This window comes from Podarcis cretensis (genome assembly GCF_951804945.1).
Source record: "Podarcis cretensis genome assembly, chromosome: 13".
NCBI lineage: Eukaryota > Metazoa > Chordata > Lepidosauria > Squamata > Lacertidae > Podarcis > Podarcis cretensis.
In genome coordinates, this window is record NC_137182.1 from 16,727,229 (window position 1) to 16,747,177 (window position 19,949).

A 19,949-nucleotide genomic window follows, 5' to 3' on the forward strand; every position below is an offset into this window, starting at 1 on the left:
TTTAAAAAAGACTTCCAAACATTCTCATTGTACGTTATCTTGTTAAATACACTTTTACCGCAGTTACTTATTTCTTCTATTTTTTATCATATTTCTATGTCAATTGTCAATTACCTTTATATACTCCAAGGCTCAGTCTAGGTCTGACACGAGATTACCCTTTATACCATGGTTCTTCAAATATTCTTTAAATATTCTCCATTCCTTTTGGACTTTTTGTTTTGTTTGGCCTCTAACTCTTCCTGCCACCTTTGCTAGCTGCAAGTATTCTCCCATTAATGTTTGCCAGTCTGCTATATTAGGTGTTTTAGTGTTTTCCAATTTCTTGCCGCTAAAGTTCTGGCCACTGTTATCCCATACATGAACAGTGGTCTTTTTGATTTTCCTATTTCAGTTGGCAATATACTTAAAAGAAATGTTTCTGGTCTTTTTTTAAAAATGTTATTTTAAATAATTTTTTAAATTCTTCTTATACATTATTCCAAAATTCTCGAATTTCCACACAGTTCCACCACATGTGTAAATAAGACCCATTTTCCTTATTGCATCCTTAATTCATTTAGTGGGGTCACCCACAGAAGGGCTTCAGAAGGTGACCTTACAGTCTAGGTAGTAAAAAAATAGTGGTTCACAAATTATAAGGAGAGTGAGCACACAAGCTTGAGAATTGCCAAGGCTCACGCGCATATGTCTGAAATCCACCAATTTGACGTCCCATCAGTGCCCTCTGAATGGCCCTTTTCATTCTAGATGAAGCTGGAGTACCACGTGACTTCCTTTCATATCTCCCGGGTAGCCCGTCAGAGCCCTGGGTTTTGGAGAAGGATGGCTTATTTCGTTGCAGCACCTAGTATTGCGGTCGTGGAACAGAGTGTTGTTTTCCAATGCAAATAATTCACAGTGTTGATGATTTCGTTTAGGTTTGCCGGATGAAAAGGGTCGGATGCAGATTCTTAACATCCATACCTCAAGGATGCGGACCCACCAGCTGTTGGCCTCAGATGTTGACATTTCGGAGCTGGCTGTGGAAACCAAGAACTTCAGTGGTGCTGAGCTTGAGGGTCTGGTCCGTGCAGCGCAATCTACTGCTATGAACAGACACATTAAGGTTTGCTTCTTCCCTTCAGATGGCATTGGCTATAAATCCAAGATGGATGTTCTGTTGCCTTCCTCTTCCTCCTTCTCCTCCTCCTCCTCCACCATCATTCAATAATGCTTCTGAACATCTCCCCTTCCTCGGTTAAAGAAAGAGGTGGACCTTCTCAGATCTCAACCCAGAGCTTCCCTTTCTACTCCCAGCCTCCCACCCTGGGAGATCTTCCCTTTCCAACCTCTCACACAAGGTCCTTCACCAGCCAGCTGTTACCTTCAACTGTGCAGTCTCCTCATTAATCCAGAGTAGGGGACAACAAGTAGAGACACAGGTGGCGCTGTGGTCTAAACCACTGAGCCTTTGGGGCTTGCCGATCAGAAGGTCAGCGGTTCGAATCCCCGTGACGGGGTGAGCTCCTGTTGCTCTGTCCCAGCTCCTGCCAACCTAGCAGTTTGAAAGCATGCCCAAAAGTGCAAGTAGATCAATAGGTACCGCTACGGCGGGGAGGTAAATGGCATTTCCGTGTGCTGCTCTGGTTTTCATGTTCTGTTGCACCAGAAGCGGCTTAGTCATATGACCCGGAAAAACTGTCTGCGGACAAACGTCAGCTCCTTTGGCCAGTAAAGCGAGATGAGTGCCGCAACCCCAGAGTCATCTGCAACTGGACTTAACTGTCCGGGGTCCTTTACCTTTTACCTTTTTAGGGGACAACAAAAGCAAAACAAAGCAAGAGCAATGCAAAAAAAAAAAAAAAAAAAAAAGGAAAAGTAACAGAAAGATTAAAGTAAAAAAGAATGAGAGAGTAATAAAGGGGAAGGATTCGAAGGTGGGGAGTTGGTTTGCACCTCTCCAGTCACTGAATACAGTCATACCTTGGTTGACGAACGGCTTAGTTGCCAAACGTTTCGGTTTTCGAACAATTTTTGGAAGCTGAACGTCGGGTGCGCCTTGGTTTTCGAACGGTTCCAGGGAGTCGAACGGACTCCCAGAACGCATTCTGCTCATCAACCAAAGTATGACTGTACTGGGAACCCTTCCCCATCCCACTGTTGGTGTCTGAACTTTCAAAGGACATTGCCACACACGTTTTTTCTGCCGCTCTAAGGAGGAACTAAGACTACGTGAGACACAACTTAAGCTTTCAACTGAAGACTCTTTGCTTCTTGCATGTACTGAACCTATAGATCTGCACAGAGGCCTTTTTCTGTGCACAGTTGTGCAGAAAAGTTAAGCACATGTGCTGTGTGCCTAAATTGCTGTTCAGCTCCCGGAGCTGAGATTTCAAGATGGAATGTAGTTGGTGTTTGTCTCTTTCCCCTGTCCCCTTTTTTTAAAAAGTTGTAAAGGTCACTGTGCCTTTAGTAGGAAGTGAGTGATGCAGGCTGCAAAATGTCAGAGTGAGAAGGTTAGAGATTAGCTGGAACATGCAAAATAAGGGTTTGCTATTGAAGAGTGTTGAAATGCTCTTTTTTTTTTTTTTAGCTTGCCACAGGTGTAGGGCCAGGAATGCACCCTGGAACAGGCAGGCGTTGGTGTAAAAGTTTTAATGTTGTGCAGTGATTTCAGGAGGGGGAAGAGTGCTGTGGCTTGAAAAGGCACCCTAAAGATTTGGTGGTGATGGGGTCCAGACCCTTGGCTCCACTAACATCTCAAAACCGCCCCCCCCCAAAAGCCCTTCGAATTTGCATTACCAAGCTACCGTATTTTTTGCTCTATAAGACTCACTTTTTCCCTCCTAAAAAGTAAGGGGAAATGTGTGTGCGTCTTATGGAGCAAATGCAGGCTGCGCAGCTATCCCAGAAGCCAGAACAGCAAAAGGGATCGCTGCTTTCGTTGTACAGCGATCCCTCTTGCTGTTCTGGCTTCTGGGATTCAGAATATTTTTTTCCTTGTTTTCCTCCTCCAAAAACTAGGTGCGTCTTATGGCCTGGTGCGCCTTATAGAGCGAAAAATACGGTAGTTACCCTCTGCAGGTTTGCCGACCTGCTCACATCCTCAACAGGAACTACGTGAAGACTGTACACCAGCGGTTCTCAACCTATGGGTCCCCAGATGTTGTTGGACTACAACTCCCATCATCCCTGAGCTCTGGCCTTGCTAGCTAGGGGTGATGGGAGTTGTAGTTCAACAACATCTGGGGACCCAATGTTTGAGAAAGGCTGCTGTACACAAATGCCCTTGTTGTGTAAGAGCATCACAGAAAAGAAGGCCAGGAATGGGGAACATGTGCACCTTCAGATGCTGTTGGACAGAACCCGTTTCAGCCCCAGCCAGCATAGCAAAGGACCAGGGGATTATGGGAGTTGCAGTCCAGCAATACCTGGAAGACCATAGAGCTCAGGCTGATAATTCAAAGCAGCCATCTTCACTGGTTCTCATCATTAGAGGGGATCAGCAAAATATGATTGGGTAGGATGCAAAGAGAGATGGGAAGAAAAGGGGAAAGACCCGTGCAATTCTTCTCTCAAGCTTCTTTTTATCCTCAGAAAGGTCTAAACACATTTCCCCCTTCTGTTTCGACGGAAGCTGAGGCTCTTTAGATTTTTGCAGGGCTTCCGAAGAGCCTTGCCTCATGACCTCAGCAGCTTTCTCTGTGAATACATGCCTCCAGCTGGCTTTCTCTCTCTTTTGGGAAATATTTTTTATTCAGTTTTACAAATACAAATTTGTAACAAATACCATTATAGCTCCATATAAAGAGATTCCCCCAAATCTCCAGACTTCCCCCCCTCATCCCCTCCATGGGTCCTAATGTCAGCATTTACACCTGTGCATCAATCCATTATCCACATATTTTATCCATCCGAGTTATCCATAGCCTTTGTTACCTTACCAGTGAGTTTAAAATCCTGCTAACATTTCCATCTGCTTACAATGATCTCCTAAGTAAATTATAAATTTTCCCCATTCTTTTTTGAAGTTCTTGTCCTCTTGGGTCCTGAGCTTTCCAGTTAATTTTGCCATTTCAGCATAGTCCATCAACTTGGTTTGCCATTCTTACCTGGTCGGGATTGTGTCTTCTTTCCATTTCTGGGCTAGTAACATCCGTGCGGCTGTTGTCGCATACATCAATAGTCTCTGATTCCTGCTGGCTGTCTCACTAACATGCCATCTCCTCTTGCAATCAGGCCACCACCAAAGTGGAAGTCGACATGGAGAAGGCAGAGTCCCTGCAGGTGACAAGGGTAGACTTCTTAACTTCTCTGGAGAATGACATCAAGCCGGTGAGTGAACCCCTTTTAATCCCGCAGACATTCGTGTTGCTCCCCTCTGTGGAAGACCAGAGGCAGGCTGGAATGAACCAACAATGACGTCCTGACTTTGCACCATCTCCTTTTCTTCAACCTGCAGGCATTTGGGACCAATCAGGAGGATTATGCAAGCTACATCATGAATGGGATCATGAAATGGGGTGACCCTGTCACTCGGGTGCTGGATGACGGAGAGCTTCTTGTTCAGCAGGCCAAAAACAGTGACCGTACCCCGTTGGTCAGCGTCCTTTTGGAAGGTAGGTTTCCCTCTCCACATTGTCTTCTCAGCCAGATTAGGACTGGAGAAACTGATGTCATATGATGTCAGGTAATTGAACATTCAATGTAAATTGAATATTCAGCCACTTATTATGGAGGGGAAGTGCATAGATCAGGTCTCAGTGTTTCAGTTTCTGGGAATGGAGTTGAGAGATGACCTAACCTGGGGAGAAAACAGCAAAGACCTGATGAAGAGAGCACAGCAGAGGTTATATTTCCTGAGAACCCTCCGGAAAAACAATCTCTCAAAGGACCTGTTGATGGCATTTTACCATTGTACTGTTGAGAGTGTATTAACTTATGGTCTCTGTGTGTGGTTTGGGAGCTGCACAGTCAGGGAAAAAACAATGCTGTCCAGGGTTGTAAAGACTGCGGAGAGAATAATTGGGTGCACTCTCCCCACCTTGGATCAAATCTATGCTTCCAGGTGCCATAAGAAAGCTGCAGAGATAGCGCAGGATAGTGTGCACCCCGGAAATGATCCCTTTCAGCTTCTGCCTTCTGGAAGAAGGTACAGGGTTATAAAGACTAGGACTAGCCGCCTGAGAAACAGTTTCTACCCAAATGCGATTTTGGTTTTAAACGCATTGTAAGGAGTCTGTATGGGAGTATATTGTATTTAAAAATGGGGTATCAGAGTTTTAAGGGGGCTAGCCAGGTTGGGATAGCTGGGATAGAAGGCTTGTTGGATTTTGAATGTAGATTATGTAGATTTTTCAATTTCATTGTTCTGTATGGGACAATGACAGTAAAGATTATCTTACCGCATCATATCGTATTGTATCATATCGATTCAAAGCCAGGGCAAGATTGTATCTTTGCAGGCCTGGTTAGCTGCACAGGACGAATTGGGAACACAGTTTAAGTGTGCTCCCAGTTCTTCCTTTGCAAGCCAAACTAAGCCATGCAAGGAAAGAGAAGTTGTCAAATTCAAAAAGTGCTGTATTTTGCCTGCAAAGGAAAAGCCGGGAGCACATTTAGAGTGTGCTCCTGAGACCTCCTCGCTTCTAGTTCTGACTTAAAGTTTCACAGAGTGTTGGGCGGCTTGAAGCTTCATCGCGCCTGCGAAAGGTGGGTCATCCAAATGGTCTGGCGGGGCTCATTATGGGCTACATGCTGTCCACTCCTACAGCCATCACATCAAAATTGCTTGACTTAAGTACTTTCTAGCACTTGAGAACTTCTGTAATTTGGATGGGAAAGGTACTGGAATCATCAAGACATTAAGCAAAAGCATGTTTGATGCCCTGGTGAAAAAAGAAGACTCATGTTTTCAGGGAATCAGTTAGCACTGTTCTGTCACTGATTCCCTCACTGATAACTTGCCATGGCTCAAGTCAGACATCACATCAGACCATGTTAAGGAAGCTGATTGATGTGATTTCAATTGACAGGATGTGGTATGTAATCAGCCAGCAAACCAAAATCGGAAACCATGGTTTGAAATGACTTTGCAAACCGTGATTCGGACTAACTATGGTTTAGTGGGATGTATGGCTTCAAATAAAGCCATTGATCCACTGCCATAGACTCCTACAACCTTGGATTCATGAATTTGGGTGTAGCTCTGAACCATGATTTGTCCTTTGTGCATTTGAGAGCACAAACTGTAGATTGGTTGCTTAATGATGGTTAGTGCAAACCATTCTTAGTTCTGACCACCATTGCCATGTTTCTTTGGCCAATGGGATGTGAGCAGAATCCTTACTCTGCTGTGAGTACCCATCTTCAAGGCCGCTCAGAACTGCACATTCAGAACTGCAACACTGCTCAATGGGCACCTGATCAGAATAATTTGAGTTGCAATTCAGGTTATGCAATTGTAGATCATGTCTAGGCAAATTAAGGCCTGGGGGCCAGATCTGGCCCAATCGCCTTCTAAATCCGGCCTGTGGACTGTCCGGGAATCAGCATGTTTTTAGATGAATATGTGCCCTTTTATTTAAAATGCATCTCTGGGTTATTTGTGGGGCCTGTCTGGCGTTTTTACACGAGTAGCATGTGTGCTTTTATTTAAAATGCATCTCTGGGTTATTTATGAGGCATAGGAATTCATTCATTCCCCCCCCAAAATATATATATATAGTCCGGCCCCCCACAAGGTCTGAGGGATAGTGGACCGGCCCCCTGCTGAAAAAGTTTGCTGACCCCTGTTCTAGATCCATGACAAAACAGTAAAAAACAAACAAACCATGGAAACGAATGGGCATCTTTTCATTCGGACATGCAACTTTTATTTTTCCTTGAGCCTTTCTGAATTTGCTGTTACCTCTTACTCAGTTCTGTCTGCCCTGTGATCCTTACAGGTCCCCCACACAGCGGAAAGACGGCCTTGGCTGCAAAGATTGCAGAAGAATCTAACTTCCCATTTATCAAGATCTGCTCTCCCGATAAGATGATCGGCTTTTCAGAAACTGCCAAATGCCAGGCAATGAAGAAGGTATATTTTGCGAATTCCTTCCACGCCACATTTTTTGTTTGATGTCACGGGCATTGTGTCTACTCCGTCTATGTCCTGTGCTACTTTCAAATTTATAAAATGATGCCGCAAACTATAGAAAGTTGCGTGGCAAGGTCCCGACCCCCCCACGAGGTTGAATAAAGATACTTGACACCAGTATTTTAGGTTAATGGGCTAAAAAAGGCCACAACTTTATTGGTTACAGATTGTGAGCGGTATTGGCTTAGGCACTGGACCTAACTGACTATATCTGACTCCCGCCCATCTGCACGGAGTCCGTGAAGGGTTAACCACCAGTAGGGGGAGTCCTGCTGATGCACATTAACTAGGAGCTCCGCCGGGGTCACCAATAGGGGTCGTGCCTTAGGCCCTAGCCTCCCCAGGCTTCGGACAGGGCCATTCCCCCAGAATCCTTTAACGCAGCGGTTCTCAACCTGTGGGTCCCCAGATGTTGTTGGACTACAACTCCCATCATCCCTGACCACTGTGACAATTTGCTACGTGGGTGGCGCTGTGAGTTAAATCACAGAGCCTAGGACTTGCTGATCAGAAGGTCGGCGGTTCGAATCCCCGCGACAGGGTGAGCTCCCGTTTCTCAGTCCCAGCTCCTGCCAACCTAGCAGTTCAAAAGCACATCAGAGTGCAAGTAGATAAATAGGTACCGCTCCGGCTGGAAGGTAAACCGCGTTTCCATGCGCTGCTCTGGTTCGCCAGAAGTGGCTTAGTCATGCTGGCCACATGACCCAGAAGCTGTACTCCGGCTCCTTCGGCCAGTAAAGCGAGATGAGCACTGCAACCTCAGAGTCAGCCATGACTGGACCTAATGGTCATGGGTCCCTTTACCTTTAGCTTTTTAGGCGAAAACCAAGTGGCGGAGCCAATTTGCCAAGTGGAAAAAGTCCTACCAGGCCCCTCAATGGCGACCAACCGGATTCCATAGCAAGGTCTAGGGATGAAATAACGTAAAGGGCGGGAAGGGTGGGAAAACTGGAGCAGCTGGAAGCGTGGAAAGGGGTGAGATTCCCGCTGCGTCCTGCTTAAATCAAGCAGGCCACACACCCAGAGCAATCGGCTTGGTTGCCTGGACAGTGGCGCAGGTGGGAAACCCCCCAATCGCGCAGGGCTGACCACACCTTCCTAAGGCGGAAGTGGCTTTGTCAAGAATAGATATTAAGCCAGATCCTATTAACCGATGGCTCGGTTGAATTGAACGAACAAAGAATTTAAAAATGCAGTAAATCAAAAGGAAGATACCTTCCATTTCCCTGGCTTAAGAAGGAAATAAATGCAGTCTGTCTGCATCTATGTAGAACCTTCACAGAAAGAGAGTAAGATGAAGCAAACATCCCCTAATGGGATGAATACATAGGGCAAAGAAAAGATTGACTTTAGAATCCTAAATATTATTCCATCTCTAGAAAGTGCATATTCCCCAGAGACATCTGAGCCACAGCTAATTATACGGCCTTCCAAATGTGGGGGAATTGTTGCTTTTTAATTGTTTTCACCAGGATCTGCACTGGGGGGGGGGGGTTAGTTTGAAAGAACTGAATACGGACAAGCAGAGAGGTGGCTTGGTTTTTCCGGAAATTGGGGGCATTTCCTTTCAAGAATTCTAAACATCTAACAACCTCTCCAGAGGAGGAGAGCAAAATTGCTGGCAATATATAATGTGCATGATATTTCTTCATTAATCTCCGTGTTTTTAGAAAAAGACTTCAAAACACCTGTTCTTCAGGCTTGACTGTGCCTGTTCAGGGACAGCAACCATTGCCAAGTTGTTGCTCCTGGAATTTGTCTCGCATTCTAAGAAATTTTTTTTCACAGCCTTAGAATACGCTGCGTTTTGTGTGGAGACGCCAACCGTGCATTTGGCTTTTGTCTGCTCCTTCAAAGCAAATAAATAAATCAAATCATGTGTTCGCAACTAAGGATTTAATTTCTACCCTTCATGGGTCCCTCCCCCCACTTTAAAGTACAGTCACTGTAGCTAAGAGATAAAAATTTTAACTTTTTGCTTTCCGAAAAACAGATCTTTGACGATGCTTACAAGTCTCAGCTCAGCTGCGTTGTGGTGGACGACATTGAAAGACTCCTAGGTGAGAGAAGTGGAAGACTGTGAGGGGGTCTTGCATGAGGCGTTTTTTGAGGCAAGATCTTCCTTTCCGTAGCCTTTTCCCCAATCCTAGGGCTCTTGTTACCGCAGCACCTGAACCTGACTCAAGTAGGTGGTTGCTGAGGGCAGGCTGAAGCAAAGACCAGGGAAGAACATTGAAGGCCCTCTGTGCATAGACAAGAGCCAGTCTCTTATTTGCTTGGGCAAATAATAATAATAATTTTTTATTTATACCCCGCCCTCCCCAGCCAAGACCGGGCTCAGGGCGGCTAACAACCAATAATAAAAACAAGTTGATTAAAATACAATTTAAAAAGATTAAAATACGACATTAAGACATTAGGATGCAGCCTCTTCACAGGAGGAGAAAGGAACAAGAAAGAGGGGGAGGGAATCAAACTGAGTCTAAGCCAAAGGCCAGGTGGAATAACTCTGTCTTGCAGGCCCTGCGGAAAGAAATCAGATCCCCAGGGCCCTGGTCTCATGAGACAGAGCGTTCCACCAGGTCGGAGTTAGTGTTGTGAAGGCCCTGGCTCTGGTTGAGGCTAATTTAACTTCCTTAGGGCCCGGGACCATTAGGGTGTTGCTATATATGGACCTTAAGGTCCTCCGTGGGGCATACCAGGAGAGGCGGTCCCGTAGGTACGAGGGTCCTAGGCCGTGAAGGGCTTTAAAGGTCAAAACCAGCACCTTAAATCTGACCCTGTACTCCACCGGGAGCCAGTGCAGCTGGAAAAGCACTGGGTGAATATGCTCCCATGGCAGAGACCCTGTGAGGAGCCTCGCTGCTGCATTCTGCACCCGCTGGAGTTTCTGGGACAGCTTCAAGGGCAGCCCCACGTAGAGCGAATTACAGTAGTCAAGCCTGGAATTACAGTAGTCAAATCTGACATGAAATCCTTTATAGCATGGCTAGAGAACCAGTAGCCCTCCATATAGTTTTGCACTCCCATCGTCTGTGACCGGCAACCATGCTGGTCGGCACTAATGGAGAGTGTTGTTGTTGGCATCCGTCTGTCTCGAGAAACAATGGAGTGCACCTCCAGGGGCGAAGTCAAACTGCTGTCTTAACAGCACCCATGTGACGTCCCCAGGGCGCAAGCCTGGGCAGTTTGTATGGAGAACCCAGGTTGCCCGGATGCCTCGCCGATGTGGTCCAAAGGAAAGCAGGGCAATACGTTTGGCACCAGCTTGGTTGCAGGAGTTTCCGGAAGGCGCCGTCCAACCATCTTAGGGACCCCACTCTGGATTTGTGTAGGGTTTACTCCAGTGTTTCCCAAACATGGCTCTCCAGCTGCTGTTGTTGTTTTTTGGACTACAACTCCCATCATCCCTAGCTAGCAGGACCAGTGGTCAGGGATGATGGGAATTGTAGTCCGAAAAAGACCTGAAGACCCAAGTTTGGGAAGTGCTGGTTTATTCCTTAGCTGTTTCTTAGCCCAAAGGCAGCAGAGGTTTAGGATCAGAGTTCTCTACCTAATTGTGAAGATAACATAGAATGAAAGGGTTTAAGGTCGGTGAGAAAGAGGAGGATTGGTTTGAGAAGATATTGGATTACTTGAGTAGGTTTGAACAATTTTTAAAATGTTAAAAGTTAAATAAACCTTGTGGAAGGAGGAGTGTTAAGGTATATAGAAGTGTACATATGGTTAATTTGAATATGTTATTATTGAATATATTATTGAATATGTATATTATTGAATATTGTATACCCAATGTATCAGCCGCCTGGGGGATTTCACTGTTTTGTTTTGGTGGTGGGTGGCGCTGTGCTAATCAGAAGGTTGGCGGTTCGAATCCCCATGACGGGGTGAGCTCCCATTGCTTGGTCCCTGCTCCTGCCAACCTAGCAGTTCAAAAGCATGTCAAAATATAAGTAGATAAATAGGTACCACTCCGGCGGGAAGGTAAACGGCATTTCCGTGCGCTGCTCTGGTTCGCCAGAAGTGGCTTAGTCACGCTGGCCACATGACCCGGAAGCTGTACTCCGGCTCCCTCGGCCAATAAAGTGAGATGAGCGCCGCAACCCCAGAGTCGGTCACGACTGGACCTAATGGTCAGGGGTCCCTTTACCTTTAAAAATAATATGTTTATATTTAAAAAGGATGAGAGTTCTCCTTCGCCTCGATGGGCTGCCTTCCCAGGTTGATGAGCCCCATCTGCCCCTCTCTTCCCTCTACAGCAAATGCAGAAAGAAACCTGTGGCCCTCCTTATGTCCAACAACATCAGGAGGACAGCAAGTTTTTCCAGCCCCGCTGCTGTCTCCACAGCCCCTTCCCTTTGGGCTACCCAGAGCTGGGGGACAGCATATAAGCCGAATGCCTGCCTTACATCCCTGCAGGCCCCACCCAGACCTGAAAAGAGTGTATGGCACTTAGCAGCACTGACCCAGACATCCAACATTTGAAACAGAGCCACAACTGAACTTGGTTGGAGCTCAGTGAGTCACCTTGTCCCCTATTCTCTTTCAGATTACGTTCCGATTGGCCCACGGTTCTCCAACCTAGTGTTGCAGGCTCTTCTGGTGTTGCTGAAGAAAGCGCCCCCTCAAGTAAGTCTCCCTTTCTCTCGGCAGAGCAGAATGTTTGCAAACTGCGTTGGGCACTCATTCAAGGCCAATGGGAAAGCTGAGCAGGACCCATTGCCAAAAGCCTATCGGTTTTGATACGTTCTGCTGAGGTGGCCCGTGTGTTTCTCTCCTTGAGCACAGGAGGGCCATGCAGTATGAGGGAAACCTTGCCGGGCTGGGAGGGCAGGTCTTTCTGACTTTAAAGCCTTCAACGGCCTCGGCCCAGTATACCTGAAAGAGCGTCTCCACCCCCATCGTTCTCACCGGACACTGAGGTCCAGCTCCGAGGGCCTTCTGGCGGTTCCCTCACTGTGAGAAGTGAGGTTACAGAGAAGCAGGCAGAGGGCCTTCTCGGTAGTGGCACCCGCCCTGTGGAAAGCCCTCCCATCAGATGTCAAGGCAATAAGCAACTATCTTACTTTTAAAAGACATTTGAAGGCAGCCCCGTTTAGGGAAGTTTTTAATGTTTCATGTTTTATTGTGTTCTTAATACTGTATTCTGTTGTGAGCCACTTAATATTTTGGAACCCCAGCCAGATGGGAGGAGTATAAATAATAAATTATGATGATGATGATGATGATGAAGTCTTCTGCAGGAAGTGGATCTCAGTCGAATTCTCAGTCAATCCCTTTACCTTTACTACCACAAAGCTGCCAAATCGCAATGAATACAGCCCTTCTTCATGGATTGTAAGCTACTCAAAGTTTCTAGGGCAAAGTCTGATTTGCTTATTACAGTGGACACTCAGGTTGCGAACGTGATCCGTCTGGGATGCATGTTCACAACCTGCAGTGGCGCGTCTGCGCACGCATAGGTTGCGATTCGGCGCTTCTGCGCATGTGTGACCACCGAAACCCGGAAGTAACCCGTTCCGGTACTTCCGGGTTTCAGCGGTCCATAACCTGAAAAAACGCAACCTGCCTGAAGCGTCTGTAACCCGAGGTATGACTGTATTATTATTACAGTGGTACCTCGGTTTAAGAACTTAATTCGTTTTGGAGGTCCATTCTTAACCTGAAACTGTTCTTAACCTGAAGCACCACTTTAGCTAATGGGGCCTCCCGCTGCTGCCACGCCGCCCCCACACGATTTCTGTTCTCATCCTGAAGCACAGTTCTTAACCCGAGGTACTATTTCTGGGTTAGCGGAGTCTGTAACCTGAAGTGTATGTAACCTGAAGCATCTGTAACCCGAGGTACCACTGTATTATGTTGCCAGCGAACCTACAGAATTTGGATTCTCTAAGGCTGATTCCTGCAGGGTGTGTGTGTGTGTGTGTGTGTGTAAACTTACCAAAGACATCAGACGGCCTCGTCACCTTTGCATCTTTCAGGCAGAAAGGTGTTTGTGCAAGAGAAACCCAATCGGAGCAGGAACAGCCATGTTTGCATTAATTGCTTGACTTTGACCAGGCTATTTCCCATTAATCTCTGGGGTTACTGCTCTTGAGACCATGGGGATAACCCCACGTAGGCACCTCTAAGCCCCTTGAAGGGAAGGCTTTGAGGTACTGGTGTGACAGATAATTAAGTGTATATTATTCCACACGGTGGCACACTTCTCCAGGCACCTCCCCACACGTCATTGGTGAAGCTCCCGTGTGGAGGTTTCCATGCGGTATTTTTGTTCGGTAAGCAGCTGAAACCAGCTGAATAAAAAAAAGCTTAGTTTGTGGCGTGATTGCTTCCACGATCCACTTACCAAGAGATGTGAAACGGTTCTGTATGCAGCGGCTGGGTTTTATTATTCTACGTTGCTTGCCAGTCATGCAGCCTGTCTGCCTTACAGCTTCCTATAAATACCCACCCACCCACTTCTCTCACAGGGATGAAATCATATTCTTTTCCTTCCAGAAACCGCTTTGTTGCTCCCACAGAACTCATTAGGAATACCTCGGGTTACAAACACCTCAGGTTACAAACAATTTGGGTTACTGACTCCACTAGCCCGGAAGTAGTACCTCAGATTGAGAACTTTACCTCAGGATGAGAATGTAAATTGTGTGAGATTATGTTCAACAACCGAGATTTGACTGTATGCAATGTTTTTGTAAAGAAAAAAAGTGAGAGACGTTGCACATTCTTTGTAGTTCATGAAAATCTTTAATAAAAACTATTTTTTTAAAAAGAGAACGGAAATCGTGTGGTGGCAGCAGCGGGAGGCCCCACTAGCTAAAGTGGTAACTCAGGTTAAGAACGGTTTCTGGTTAAGAATGGACCTCTGGAACCAATTCAGTTTGTAACCAGAGGTACCACTGTATTGCCGCTTTCAAAGTACCCAGGCTTCCTGGGATTCTTCAGCTTTGCAAACATTCGGTGCAAAGCCATTTTGGGAACCTGACAACCCCATACAGTGGTACCTCGGGTTGCATACGCTTCAGATTACACACTCCGCTAACCCAGAAATAGTGCTTCAGGTTAAGAACTTTGCTTCAGGATAAAAACAGAAATCGGGCTCTGGAGGCGTGGCGGCAGCAGGAGGCCCCATTAGCTAAAATGGTGCTTCCAGTTAAGAACAGTTTCAGGTTAAGAACAGACCTCTGGAACGAATTAAGTACTTAACCTGAGGTACCACTGTCTTCTGTACCCGCTTCCCCTAACCTGCAAAGTGTTACGATATAAGGCGAGAATACGACATACGACACAACGCCACGTCTATTTATATGTTATAAATAGTCGTGGCGTTCGTGTCGTATGTCTATTTATATGTTATAAATAGTCCAAGGAGAATTTAACACATCACCAATTTGGGGTTTTTTATGTTTTTTGTTTCAAAGCTGTTATGAAATGAAAGGGAATCAAATAAAACTCTTTTCTTTCTCCCTGCTCTTTTATTTCAGTCAGGTTTCCCTGGGTTTTTGCGAGGGGAAGAGATTGTCGAGGGGAGGAATGGTTGTTGGGGGGGAGAGAGAGAGAAGAGAGAGAGGGAGAGGGGACTGAAAAGCGTTGTCTCAGCGGGGAGCCAAGCCAGAGAGAAAAAGGCTTCTCTGAGAACGGAGCAGCAACATCTCGCCAAACCGAGAGGCTCGCTTCATCTACATGCAGAGTCACACAAGGCATTGGACGCTCGGGAACCCCATGGAGGTTTCACATGTGGTTCCCTGCTGGTTCCTCTGAAAAAGCTAACAATTGGGCTCGGAGGGTGAAAGCCCCTTGCGGTATCTCTCCCCACCCCCTCCCAAGTCCCCCCCAAAGCCGTCCTTAAGCTGGACAGACAATTTGGTCAGTGTTATAAGAAGTCCGGTGGACTCTTTTTTTGGGGGGGGGGCGGGCTCCCTAGAAAGGCCTGCTTAAGACTTCTTCCGCAGTTTTTCCCCTGCACGATTTCCTCAGGGAGGCAGAGGGAAGAAACAAGGATTGGCGTTCTTGCGTTACTCCAAAGTTTTAGCGCAGCGACGGTCCATCTAAGGACCTTGGAGATGCTAAGGGTGTCGTCGTCCGCCCCCCCCCCCCCCCGCGCCCGCAAAGCTGCATTTGCATGTATCTTTGGAAAACTAAACAAAAACTGTGTTAGGTCCGGCCTTTAACTGCTTCCTTTCCGCAGGGCCCGCTCACTTTAAATTCTGCTGCGGTCGTTGCAGTTAAAGTGACCCTGCAGTCCTTTGCAAGAGACTTGCGGGCTTCTGCGTCTGAAAAAGCGACGCTCTCTAGACCTGTGTTTTTAAAATAAGCTGTTGCCAGGACATCTGAAGTTCTGCAGAAGCTGTTTCCCGGTTGAAATGCCGGCCTCAGCATTCAGCGCATAGATGTTGGCGACGAACTTGCAATCCTGTTCGGAATTTTACTGGACATTGAGACCCCTGTGAAATCTAGAAACCGATATTGGAAATGCCAAAAGCAAAGGAAAAAAAAAAAAAAAGCTAAACCATGCTATAACGAAGGAAAAGGATGATCAACTATAGTCTTTTTTTCCCCTGGCGTTTCCACTCGTGTTTCAAAACTATTTGTGCTACATGCTCTTTGATGAACCCAGATGGGATGTGTTAATTGACTCAACTCTCCTAGGTCTCTGTTTAATACATCATTTCTGTTTATTTATTCCGCCAGTACTTAGTCTATAGTAATTTAGCTGCCACAGTAATACGAAACGTTGCTCTTCAGAATTATTTCCAGTACTTTTTGGCCTCTTCATAAGACCACCAACAATAAATAAAGGCACCTGTTCTCTTTCCAACATAAGCTTGAGCAGTCCGTGTTAACCTTAGCTGCCATCACTTTCCCCACAGAGTAGACGCAGTCAGATTTGTTATATTTAGGGTAATGCTGCCTTGGATTTTTAAATTGGTATATATTCCAAACTAGAAAGTGTTCCAGCTTGCCCTGGGCCACTTCCTGTCCAATCACTTGAAAAGCAAATTCTCTAATTTGAAGATACTTTTAAAAAGGGGGGAGGGGAAAGCAAGTTGGGGTGGGGGGAGCCAATTTCTTCCAGCCCTGTCGGAACTAATTTGATCCTTTTTAACCCAGTCCGTACAGAAGGTAGTACTGAGTTCTACCAAGTTCTTTGTGATTTTGTATTTGTATTTTTACGTCCGATCTCCAGATGAAGGGCTGTATAAAAGTTCAGCGAATGATGATTAAGAATAATACTCTTGACACAAGTGTCTTGGGTTGAAATCTAGACCCCAACGTGTAAAGGACAATGGGAGATAGGCTAACGTAAAAGGTTTTCCTGCATTTATCCCAAATCTCTTGTAGCCTGGTCACAATTTCTGCATAAACTGCTGTGGCTTACTTATGGAGGGACAGAGGGACAGCAGAGCATTTAGGACATGGGTAGGCAAGCTAAGGCCCGGGGGCTGGATCCGGCCCAATTGCCTTCTCAATCCGGCCCGTGGGCAGGCAAAGGAAGGTGTATAACTACCCCCTGCCCTATTATTTCCCCTGCCTTGATGAAACATGTACTGCATGCGCCTGAAAGTTGCTTAGCCCCCTCCAGCTGCCTCTCACCTCTCTCCCAAAGATTGCACCTACTGTTTGGCAGCAAAGGCTGCTGGCTGAGGTTCCCAGTTCTTTATCCCCAAAGGTTTAGATTGGCAGGCTTACGATCTCATGTGAGTTGGACCACAGAGCAGTTCTCATAATGTAATGTTTTATTGAGCACGTTCCCCGTTCGGATGAAGGGCGTGCCTGACAACCCACTCTCGACATTTTTCAGCAAGCGTTTGATAATCCAGCTCACCAGCGGGCACGTTTAAACTCTGCGACCTTCTTTCCAGCTGGCACCGCTGTATCGTTTTATGGGTGGGCTCCATCTTTCGTCGCAGTGATCTCTTTTTATGGCTTTCTGCTTTTCAGCAAGGCTGTTTCTCGTTCAGATGTTTCCCCATTATTCTGGGTTTATAACGGGGAGGAGAACTTGCCAAAGCAATAGCTTGGGTGCTGGGCTCCTCTTGAGAAACAGGAAGGAAATTGATTTGTGGATTTGTGAGAAGGTGGCACTTCTTTCATTACTTACTGGGTTCCCTTCGAGATCTTTCTAGCAGAGGCACGGACCTCTCTTGGGTTATGGACTATGATCTCCAACTTAGTCCTCTAAATGTCTCACCGACGGGAAAGCAGATGTGTTTCAGAATCAGGAAGTGATAGAGTTTAGAACAAAGCTTCAGCATTTTTAGCCCTTTGTGTGTGCTAGGTCCCAGTCTCTGGTTTTTCTGCGCAAGAACAACCAATATTTTGTCTTTCTGTGGCTGTTGGGGAAGCTCATAGGCAACAGAGTGCAGCCACTTTTCTCGCTATTAAAGGTTAATACAACCTGCGCTACAAGCATACATAGGCTGTATGCAAATGTTCAGTGAAGAGCAGTTTCAAAATACTTGGAAATAAATGTAAATAAACACAAACTGTGGCTGGGTGGTTGTTGCCTTCATATCCATCCTCCTTCAACATTTTCATAGGTCTCTGGTGGGCTCCTATTAGAAATGGAAGTCTAGGTCATTTATTGTTGTTGTTGTTGTTTAGGCGTTTAGTCGTGTCCGACTCTTCGTGACCCCATGGACCAGAGCACGCCATGCACTCCTGTCTTCCACTGCCTCCCGCAGTTTGGTCAGACTCATGTTTGTAGCTTCGAGAACACTGTCCAACCATCTCGTCCTCTGTCGTCCCCTTCTCCTTGTGTCCTCCATCTTTCCCAACATCAGGGTCTTTTCCAGGGAGTCTTCTCTTCTCATGAGGTGGCCAAAGTATTGGAGCCTCAGCTTCAGGATCTGTCCTTCCAGTGAGCACTCAGGGCTGATTTCCTTCAGAATGGATAGGTTTGATCTTCTTGCAGTCCATGGGACTCTCAAGAGTCTCCTCCAGCACCATAATTCAAAAGCATCCATTCTTCAGCGATCAGCCTTCTTTATGGTCCAGCTCTCACTTCCATACATCAGTACTGGGAAAACCATGGCTTTAACTATATGGACCTTTGTTGGCAAGGTGATGTCTCTGCTTTTTAGGATGCTATCTAGGTTTGTCATCGCCTTTCTCCCAAGGAGCAGGCGTCTTTTAATTTCGTGACTGCTGTCACCATCTGCCGTGATCATGGAGCCCAAGAAAGTAAAATCTCTCACTGCCTCCATTTCTTCCCCTTCTATTTGCTAGGAGGTGATGGGCCCAGTGGCCATGATCTTCGTTTTTTTATGTCGAGCTTCAGACCATATTTTGTGCTCTCCTCTTTCACCCTCATTAAAAGGTTCTTTAATTCCTCCTCACTTTCGGCCATCAAGGTTGTGTCATCTGCATATCTGAGGTCATTTATTACTACTAACAAAAACAATATTTAATAATAATAATAACAATAATAATGAATAATGGCATTTATTAGTTGGGGGTTTACCAAAAGGTCTCAAAGCTACTTAGCAAGATAAAATGCAACAGTTGGAAAGTTAAAAGCAGGAAAATTTAAAACTATGTATAATGCTAAATGTCTAAAACGCCTATCTGGTAATACAATAACAATGACTTCCTCTTATGAATATTTTTCCTTCTCTCTCCTTGTGCTCTTTTTAAATGCGCAGGGTCGTAAGCTCTTGATCATTGGGACCACCAGTCGCAAGGATGTCCTGCAGGAGATGGAGATGCTGGATGCTTTCAGCACAACTATCCATGTTCCCAATATTGCTACAGGAGACCATCTCATGGAAGCCCTCGAGGTCAGGAGCACTTGGGAATGGCTGGGGAAGGGAGCTGAGAGAGGAGCTCAATTTCTTTGGGGCTGTAGGAATGGGAAGACTAGGGCAAGCTGAGTAGTTGAGTCCCTGGCTACTGTCTGCAATGGGCCCGAAAGCCTGGGCAAGCTGAGTAGTTGAGTCTCTGGCTACTGCCTGCAGTAGGCCCGAAAGCCTATTATGGAGGTGTGCCTTGAACATTTCAGTATTCATCTTGGAATGGAGAAGGGAAGAGGGGGCACTTGGCAATACATTTATCTCCCATCATAGTCTGGTTGGGTAAATCATCTCCTGAACCATTTCCAGATGTTTTCGTGGCATTTACTTGGTCAGATTTGTTAATGCCCAATCTTCCAGCCCCGGGACTTTCACTCCTGTTTTCCCTTCGTGATCTGCCATTGTGAGTCTCCAGGCCCCCACCCCAAAGGTCCAAGCTGTTTTTTGCAAAATATTGGAGAACTGTGCTATATAACACCATGGCTCTGGAACCTGGGGGGTGGGGGGAGGAATTGATAAATCAACTTTGCTACTATTTGTAAAGGAATGCCAATCTCTGAGCTATATGAATATAAGTAGACGTGAAAGACAGGCTTAGGCACCGAGTTTATATAACCTGAAATGAAACAGTTAAGAATGGAACAATGAGTACTAGGACTGTGACTTTTAATCAGTTAATTGATGGCAGAATAAAAAGTGTCCTTAATTAGTAAATCAGCATTCAGATGTACATGATCTTTAAATACAAGTACCATATTTTTTGCTCTATAAGACTCACTTTTTCCTTCCTAAAAAGTAAGGGGAAATGTGTGCGCACCTTATGGAGCGAATGCAGGATACACAACTATCTCAGAAGCCAGAACAGCAAGAGGGATTGCTGCTTTCACTGCGCAGCGATCCCTCTTGCTGTTCAGGCTTCTGAGATTCAGAATTTTTTTTTTCTTGTTTTCCTCCTCCAAAAACTAGGTGTGTCCTGTGGTCTGGTGCATCTTATAGAGCGAAAAATACGGTACTTATAAAAACTGTGGGTG

General features: G+C 46.0%; 2 protein-coding genes across 6 annotated transcripts in view; one reads left to right on the forward strand and one right to left on the reverse strand.

Moving 5' to 3' along the window:
* Positions 1 to 19,949, forward strand: part of NSF (N-ethylmaleimide sensitive factor, vesicle fusing ATPase) — a 105,226-nt gene that overhangs the window by 74,768 nt on the left and 10,509 nt on the right. For all 5 annotated transcript variants that reach the window (XM_079949538.1, XM_079949539.1, XM_079949540.1 and 2 more), the window contains exons 12-18: positions 921 to 1,108; positions 4,222 to 4,317; positions 4,445 to 4,601; positions 6,930 to 7,063; positions 9,117 to 9,183; positions 11,673 to 11,752; positions 18,772 to 18,906. In XM_079949538.1, coding sequence (XP_079805664.1) covers positions 921 to 1,108; positions 4,222 to 4,317; positions 4,445 to 4,601; positions 6,930 to 7,063; positions 9,117 to 9,183; positions 11,673 to 11,752; positions 18,772 to 18,906 — 857 coding nt within the window. The remainder of the gene's footprint in view (positions 1 to 920; positions 1,109 to 4,221; positions 4,318 to 4,444; positions 4,602 to 6,929; positions 7,064 to 9,116; positions 9,184 to 11,672; positions 11,753 to 18,771; positions 18,907 to 19,949) is intronic.
* Positions 1 to 19,949, reverse strand: part of WNT3 (Wnt family member 3) — a 146,930-nt gene that overhangs the window by 67,488 nt on the left and 59,493 nt on the right. The gene's annotated exons all lie outside the window — the stretch shown is intronic.